This window comes from Theobroma umbraticum, unplaced genomic scaffold, assembly GCF_002168275.2.
Source record: "Theobroma umbraticum cultivar Fairchild unplaced genomic scaffold, ASM216827v3 scaffold_2.0, whole genome shotgun sequence".
NCBI lineage: Eukaryota > Viridiplantae > Streptophyta > Magnoliopsida > Malvales > Malvaceae > Theobroma > Theobroma umbraticum.
This window is the reverse complement of record NW_018397277.1, coordinates 835688-844528: the sequence shown is the minus strand read 5'-3', so window position 1 is coordinate 844528 and position 8841 is coordinate 835688. Positions and strand designations below refer to the sequence as shown.

The 8841-nt window shown below is 34.7% G+C and overlaps 1 protein-coding gene across 2 annotated transcripts; it reads left to right on the top strand.

The window, feature by feature from the left end:
* Positions 1-3363: 3363 nt before the first annotated feature.
* Positions 3364-8181, top strand: LOC110427629 (alpha/beta-Hydrolases superfamily protein). 2 transcript variants are annotated; one of them, XM_021443166.2, is made up of 8 exons: positions 3368-3785; positions 3929-3958; positions 4390-4519; positions 4652-4798; positions 4922-5052; positions 6387-6524; positions 7477-7575; positions 7719-8181. In XM_021443166.2, the coding sequence occupies exons 1-8, from the start codon at positions 3489-3491 to the stop codon at positions 7926-7928; spliced, it is 1182 nt and encodes a 393-aa protein (XP_021298841.1). In that variant the 5' UTR covers positions 3368-3488; the 3' UTR covers positions 7929-8181. The 2 variants fall into 2 exon arrangements, with proteins under 2 accessions (XP_021298842.1, XP_021298841.1); XM_021443167.2 differs by lacking the exon at positions 6387-6524 and having other exon boundaries at positions 3364-3785.
* The last annotated feature ends 660 nt before the right edge of the window (positions 8182-8841 follow it).

Here is an 8841-nt window from a genome sequence, read left to right as displayed (position 1 = left end):
ACCGAAAAACTAGAAACAACCCTTAGAAGAAAAGACAGGGCATATAACGTAACTATACATAGCTAAGAAAAGGAAACCAAACTTTTCACAAAAGAGACTACAAAAAGGAACAAAAGCCATTCCATCCACCAGCAACAGAAGAATAGAGTTGTCAAAATGGGCTTGGCCCATTGAGTTGGCCCATTTTCTATTAAATATGGGACAAGCTAGGCTAAAAAATTTAGGTCCATATTAGAACAGGGCCTAAATGGGCCAGCCCACCAAATCAGTGGGCTGAGGTGGGCTGGGGCGGGCCAGCCTTATGGGTCAAAAAAAATAATTTTATTAATTTAATAATTTTATATATTTAACTAAATAATTTTATATATTTAATTATGTAAAATTAATAATTTAGTTACCAGTGGCATTGCTTATTTTATATATTTCAATGTCTTTAATCTTTACTTGTCAAATTAAAAATTTTAATTTAGATTAAAACTTATTATCTCTTTTTCTTTTATGGTAATGAATATTAGATGATAAATTAATAATAATTCAGACCTTGAGAAATCATTGTTGTCTAAATAAGATTTAAATGTTTTACTTGAGAATGAGGATTGAGGAGGATATAAATGAGTTTTGAAATTTTTATTATTTAGTTATAGACTTATGTTTATGGGATAGTAGTTTGTGTTAAAGATTTCAACTTTATTATGTAATTTATTTTTTTTTTTATATTTGGTGTAATTTATTTATTTGTAACATGTTTTTATTATTCAATTTATGAATTAAATCTAAGAACAATTTTATTAATAGAAAATTTGTTAGAAAAAATTATAAAAATGAGTTTTTTTAAAAAAAAATAAAAATAGGCTAGCCCAACCCAGCCCATGGGCTAACAAGGAGTAGGCTAGGTTGATGTTTTGATGGCCCATATAAAAAATGGGTGGGTCTAGCCCAACCCATATTTTCTCAACCCATAAGGGCTTGGGTCGGGTTAAGCCAGGCCAGCCCATATTGACAGCTCTACAAAAGAAGACGAAGGACCAAAGATGCTGCTGACCAAAAAAGGGGAATGCCATCAAACAAGCAAGGGCAGGGATTTACCAATGATCTCCTATTTAAGTTGGGTTTTTCACAATCCATTACCTTTACAACCCTTGCCAAGGATTTTTAATCTTAACTTCACTAAATTAAAGTGTAATTAATTACTTACACCAAGCTTTTACAAGGTTAGCTATATCCTAAGCTCTATTCCTAGTTCATACAACCCTTTAAGTGCTTCTAACAATAAAAAAAAAAACTAGTGAGCAATTCCACGCTTATGAACCAAAGCAACTTTTACAAATATGCAACTTGATCACCAACTAGTCTGATAACACCTTTTACAACACATAAACATTCTTTCCTAAAGATTAAAGTTAAGCTCAAAGAGTAAAGATAAACTAAAAAAGAGTTCTTTATACTTTCCAACCCAATTCGTTCTATTCTGATCTCTCTCTAGATACTATGAACCTCCTCCTTTTTTCCTTATAAATAGTTTTTGAAAATTGTTGCTGTTTGAGGAAATCTATCCATTGGAGCTAACAGAATTTTACAGCAAACTTGCAGGTTCACATGATTGATGAGTTATCCAACATCCTAGCTTATAAGCATAAGATTCTTCATTAGTTCGTTTAACCAGTTGAGATGTTAAACTTCATCCTTCCAGTTAATCGCATGACAAAGGAATTTTGATTGATCGAAGTAGTTTTCATAAGAATTCTATATCTATGAAATGCTTCCGCACACGTTCAATCGACTAACCTTTGTTTGAGTTGGTCTCTAGTTCACAGCTTCAAAATTTTAATCAACTAACACTTCATGCTTAATCGATTAACATAGCTAGCTGGGCCTTAACGGATTTCATCTTGGATCTACTTCATTTCAAGGCTAAGTCTACTTGATGATATATTACGTGGGCCACTAAAGCACACACATTAGACCACAATGAGGACATATTTTTTATCATAAAAAACAATATGAAATCAATAGCAAGGATGTTATGCCTCGTTATATATGATTGGCAACAGGACTTATAGAGAGAGGTTGTGAGGGTTACATTTACCATTGTTAAAAGAATTAGTGAGGATTGTATAGACTTTAAAGCGAGGGAAAATTAACCCTAACACGAAAAGTATCTTTTTTTTTTGGTGGTGTTTTATGTCAAAAGAAAGAAAAAGAACACCATTATTTTCAGCTTTAAGCAGCCATACAAAGAGAATAGAAACACAAAACTCTCCTATATTTAATGTGGGACAATTCACAAAAGGAGTTTAAATGCTTATCACATTTTCTTTAGTTTATAATTAAAAATTAAAAAAATTAACAAAACTATTAAAGAGATACATATTTTTACAAACACACTTGTAAAACTTAATATTCTCACCGCTCGTTTGTATAGAAAAGTAGCTCTAAAATATATTGTGGGACATTAGAAAATCTAAGCTCTTAAGAAGCTAGCATGGGCATGCTTCATTTGCTATGACGTGGAACACATGCACATAATGTTTCATGCTCAAATGATAAGAATAAAGAAAGAAGAAAATATCAACAAGTGTTTGCAGAAAGCAAAGGGAAGGAGCAGTGAACAGATTATTAACTACATTCCAAAGGTTTTTTACAATGAAAAATAGCAGATGAGGAGTGGAGGCAGCCTGGTTTTGAGCCGAAATTTTGTTGGCTTGACATTTGAACCATTCAGTAAAAGTGGTTGATAATATTAAATTATTGTTATTATTATAATATAGAACATGGATAGTGAAATATTTAAATTTCACAAAGTGACCACATATCCGTTAGGCTTCATTAAAGAAATTAATAAGTTACCGTAATTATTAAGATGACATATGACAAATACAATTATTTTCTTGTTTTGTTTTGGATTTTCTTTTTCGGCTGCTGACTGATGCTTTGTTGTTAAATGAGACAAAGCAGCAATTAACTTGCAGCCAATTCTTGGTAGCCGGAAACAAAATCCAAAAGTCGCAGAGGAAATAATCTACTTTGGGTTTTTTTTTTTTTTACTTTGGCCGGATTACAAGTTTTTTCACTTCTTTTCACCAATGCGTTTCGCTAGGTGTAGAAAGACCGACCGATCTATTTGGAGGAATAAAATCAAAACCCCAACTACCATAATATCAATCAATCAGCCCTCAGCTAGCCCATGGAGTAACAATCACTTCCCATACGATATATGACAGAAGGATTTTTTGATGAAATTGTTGGAATTTCTAATCGATGAAAGTTCCCGGGACCTTTTTGATTCGAAAGGTTGAATAAAATATATTTGACCAGATATAAAACAAAGACGCACGTGGACCACGAGCATTCGAGCAAAAGTTTAAGAATTGGGCAGGAAAAGTAACGTGCAAATTGGCTTTGCTTTTTCATCCATCTTATAATACTACTACATTGACAGCGGCTTTGAGTTCCACGCTCCACCGCCAAATCCTATTGAGGCATTAACCATGGAACTCTCTCTGACTTTCAGATCCTGGTCACCTTTTCTTCCCCGAAAACTCAACTCTCCATCCTCTCATCCACCAAAGCTTTCGATTCCTACCATTTCTCCCACTCCAGCACTTCCACTTCAACGAACTCGTCGCCTAACTGTCGCAACAGCTGCGGGCAAGAAGAAGATTGAGGGAGTCAGTGAAGAGTTGAACTTGATTGCTTCACAGAATCTTGACTATGCTGCCGCTCGTAGAAGAGTTCGATCTGCTTTCATCCAAGTGCAGCAGCAGCTTGATCATTGCTTGTTCAAGGTCTGTTTGACTTGGTAACGATTGTAGCTGAATTAGCAGTTTCATCTTTTGAATATTTTAGCTTTTCTAATGGAAATTGTAACTGATGTTTGTGTTTTTATCTTTTTTGGCGGGATGGGGGGAATTTTATTGACTGATGGTAGATGGCTCCTGCTGGTGTGAGAACAGAGGAGGTAAGCGTTTGTTTATTTATTCGAGTTGCTCTGTTTTGTTTTTACCCAGAAAATGAAGAGAGGAAGGGAAAATAGCTCACTGTACTACAATGAGATACTTTAAATTCTGTCTAAATTGCAGAACCCTTGTATGCATAGAAAGTGGTAAGCGAGTAAAAGAATGGAAAATTTTTCCAAATTAAGTTTTAAAAATATGGGTTAATTGTGTGTTGCAAGTAAAAAAGGCGACAACTTAACTGAAGTTCGGAGTACTCTTTCGATGTTACTCAGAATCTCCAAGCTATGTCCTCCAGTCTAAGTGTGGCATGACCCATAAAGGAACTTTGTCGTCAATATCATCCCAAGCCAAGCGGAAAATTTTTTCTTCTTTTAATTTACCACTATAAATGCTTACTTATTGGAACTTAATTATGTTTTCTTGATGTTCGTAGTGGATTGAAAGGAATTCAAAGGGACTGGAGATTTTCTTTAGAAGCTGGATGCCAGAACCAGGAGTTAAGATTAAGGGTGCTGTTTGTTTTTGCCATGGATATGGTGATACTTGCACTTTCTTCTTTGAAGGTTTGTTGATTGTGTCTCTTCATAGAATAAATTTAAATTCTTCACACTTCATGGGCTTATATTTTATTTTGTTTCAGTAGTTGAGCCATGTACAACGACTTTATTTAATGCATGGATAATTTGGGATTACAGGCATTGCTAGGTTCATTGCCGCATCCGGCTATGGTGTTTATGCTATTGATCATCCAGGTTTCGGTCTCTCTGAAGGATTGCACGGTTACATCTATAGCTTTGATGAATTAGCTGACAATGTCATTGAACAATATGCAAAAATCAAAGGTGGGAAAATAGTACCTGGAATTGCCTTGTTTTGCAATCAATCATCATACATTTTGCACTTTTACATTGGAGTGGTTAATTTGAGAAGCTGTTGTGATTTTGCTTTATATTATTGATTATCAGAAAGACCTGAATCTAGAGGATTGCCCTTCTTCATATTGGGACAGTCCATGGGTGGAGCTGTTACTCTCAAAGTTCACTTGAAGGATCCACAAGGATGGGATGGAATAATCCTTGTAGCGCCAATGTGTAAAGTAAGTTCCTCATTCTTCCTTAGATAGATTTGATTCTTGTGGATCCATAAGATTGTAAGAAGTTCTATTTAAAGAGTATAAATGTGTGCACCACTCAATTGGTTTACAAGTTCTTCTTCCTAAATGCTAGGTAAATATACATGAACAAACCTCAATACCCCATGAATAATAATTTATAACTCAACAAAAAGAAAGAATAAAAATAATTGCTTACTTATTAAACTTGAATTTAAACATACTTATTCTTTAAGCTTTTGACCTAGCAAAAGTAAAGGTTAGTGATGTTTATACTGGAGAGAGAGGGAGAGAAGAAGAAGAAGAGCAACAACAACAATCGCAAGAAGTTATCAGATATAGGTTCTAGAGTATACCATCTATAAGTTATTTACAGCATATAAATTGTTTTATATGAACATAAGCAGCATCCCAGAAGTAACTTAACAATCATTGGAAGTTTAATGTACTGAATCCCTAGAAATTGAAGTGGAAAGAAAGGAACAGGTTGATGCTTGTAGAAAGTGAAAACTTAAAATGTTTTCAGGGGAAATTATAGGGCTACTTTTTCCTGGAGAAATATTATCGGGATCTTTCAATCATCAATTTAACTACATTTAACATAAGACTGCACTGCAGTGAAAGAATGTAGATTGCAGTTCTGCAGTCTCAGCTTCCTGGTTGTTCCCATTTTTGTGGATATGAAGGGCAGCCTATTTTGTTTTGGCTATACCAAAACACTTAAAGACTATCAGGCTGGGGGCATCAGGCATGTAGAACAGGTCCCCATCCCTCAGGCATCAGTATTACTTCTGACTTATTAGTCGAAGCTCCCTGCGCATAGAGAGTAATTATTCTGTCATCTGTTTGATTTTACTGAATTCTCTCCTGGCTACCATGGTCTTAAAAAACAACCGAAATGTACTTTGTCTAGCTTTTCTCTGAAGTGTGCTGATGCTTGCATGAAACTTGATTGAATAGCCTGAAAGATCTCTGATGTTAGAAAGTTAAGAAAGCAAACGTTTTTGAATCTTGTGAAAAACTCCTATTTCAACAAGACTTGGAATTGAATGAACAGACATTGTGCAAATCATAAGTTTTCTTGCTTTTGCTAGTCACTGAGGATCTTTGATTGGTTGCCATTGCATTTTCTTCACATCATCTTCGAAGAATTATAATAACTGTGTAATAAGATCTGTCTTTGAACTGGCATAAGATGATGTTAAAATACCATGCTATATCTGAACTGTTCAGCTATTTTATAACTTCTGAAGTTCGCATTCTGTATTAGGAACGTTCTGTTTTGACATTCAATTGATTTAAACTTTATTGCTGCTAAGATTGCAGATGATGTAACTCCTCCAGAACCGGTTTTGAAGGTTTTGACCTTTCTGTCTAAAATTATGCCAACAGCAAAGCTTGTCCCACAGAAAGATCTAGCTGAATTGGCTTTCCGAGACCCAAGGAAAAAGAAAATGGCTAGTATTTCCTTCGCTCACTCTGGATAAATTAACTTGTAGAGTTCTACGGTTGAAAGACAATTAACATATTACACAGCTTATCGGATATCAAGACGTCTTCTTTTGCCTGTTTTTGTTATATAAATATCGAAAACCTAAAAGTTTGAAGCATCATGGAGGATGATGCACCCGCTCTCCTGTTTCCATCGTTCCTTATTTGCAGCAGTTTGTTAATTGGATTTTGAATTTACCTAGTTACTAGTAACATTTTTGTCTTAGCCCTAACTTTAATTATTATCAAAGCAGCTAAGACCATATGGAAATATTCATATCCTAAGAACAGTTCAAGCTTCATTACCTACTTGCTTGGCAGGTCAACCTAGTTTTTGTTGTCATGTAGCAGACAAATGAATGAAGCCATAATCTCTTTATTTAAGTTTTGAATGATCTCCATGGCATAGATGAAGAAGGACATAGTTATATTTATACTAACATAAAGAGCCATTGGTTCTGCTTCGGTTTTACTTTGAGTTGAAGATTACCTAGGAGGCAGTAATGCATATTTCTCCTTAATTTACTAATAGCCACCAGACTCCGTCTAGTATAAATATGGTTTTTCTCTTAAAGAGAGTGAAGGATTTGCTGTGTTTTCACATCGGGTCCTCTATTGCCATTTCTGATAGCTAGCATTATAAGAGACACCAAAATCTTGGAGAAGTCCCCTTATCAATCTCTGTGCATAAAATTTCATCATGTCTGAATCTTTGGAAATATAGGATATTTACAACACTTCTTTCTTTATTAATGATATAGAATGCTTCATCATTAGTCATCAATAAAGATATTTATGGGCAAAAAAACAATGGAATTTTCTTATTATCATTGGGAGAAACCAGAAACTACATTTTGTTGTATTTGCTTTTAGATATGATCTGGGTTAATAGTGATGTTGTATTCTTTCAAATTTCAGGCTGTATACAATGTGATTTGTTACAATGATCCAGTACGATTGAAAACTGCTGTTGAACTTTTAAAGGCCACCAAGGAAATTGAGATGCAAGTCGAGAAGGTCAGTTATGATTAATTAGTTTTATATGTCTTTATATTAGCCAATGTCTGCAGCAGGGTTCTATTGCATTCCCATTATTTAATCTAGACAAATAGAGTATATTTATAACAAAGAAAAATTGAGGCGATTCCAGAGTATTGCAGGTTTCATCTCCATTGCTGATTCTTCATGGAGCCGATGATAAGGTAACAGATCCATTAATCAGCCAGTTTCTTTATGAAAACGCCTCGAGCAAGGACAAAACTCTGAAGCTATATGAAGAAGGCTATCACAGCATTCTGGAAGGGGAACCTGATGACAGAATTTTTACTGTCCTTAATGATATTATTGCATGGCTTGATGCCCGGTGCTAGGTTCAGTAAAATTCTTGACATGCATTGATTCTTTCCCTGCTACTAGACCTCCACTTAATGATACCAAGTTTTCAAAACTTTAGTAGTTGATGTCCAAACAAGGTGGGAAAAACAAGGAGACTTCAGTAGTTGGGATTGATATTTCTGTAAATACTTAGAGACCAATAAATCAAAGTCAGTTCGGAACCTGAGGACGGTCACTTTTGTTGGCTCCATTAGTTTTTGATGATAATAAAACATTCTCATTTATCTATATCTAACTTTTCCACTTGAGTGTGCAAGACAAATATATTTAATAATTAGTTAAAAATTCAAGAGACAATATCAATACTAACAAGAATAAGGAGCTATAAGTGAGCAATTGAATGAGAAGCTCCTAAGTTGAATAACCAAGAGAGTTGGTTGGATGAAACTCAGAACAGAAACTGGTGAGTTCAAGAAAATCGTGAAACAGATAGCACTTAGCCGACCAAGAGACAGAGTTAGTCAACTAAGAGCTTACTGTCAGAAACCGGGTTCAAAAACAGAAACGACTCAATCGACCAAGAAAGTTTGTTAGTCAACCAAGAGGGTACTGTCAGAAATGCTCAAAGACAGAGTCTATTGTCAAAAACTGAGTTCAAAAATAGAAACGACTTAGTCGACTAAGTGATATCGATTAGTCGACTAAGTGCATTCTGTTTGGCAGTTTGAACTGATGCTAAAAGATAAAATAACAAGCAGAATTGCTCCCAAACTGTTTTCAACGGTCAGAATCTATCTGGGTGTCAGAAGAATTGATTTTTCAAGTATAAAAACACCTCCCAATAACCAAAAATTAGATTTGAAGGCTTCCAAGATCAAAAATTGCTCAAAAATATCAAGAACACTCTGCATATTTTTTGCACTTCACTCCAATCTTTGTAACAGAGTT

Coding starts and splice junctions, on each gene's coding strand:
- LOC110427629 (XM_021443166.2), top strand. CDS start 3,489: ATGGAACTCTCTCTGACTTTCAGATCCTGGTCACCTTTTCTTCCCCGA. Junction 3,959..4,389: donor CTGGTGTGAGAACAGAGGAG/GTAAGCGTTTGT, acceptor TGATGTTCGTAG/TGGATTGAAAGGAATTCAAA. Junction 5,053..6,386: donor TTGTAGCGCCAATGTGTAAA/GTAAGTTCCTCA, acceptor ATTGCTGCTAAG/ATTGCAGATGATGTAACTCC.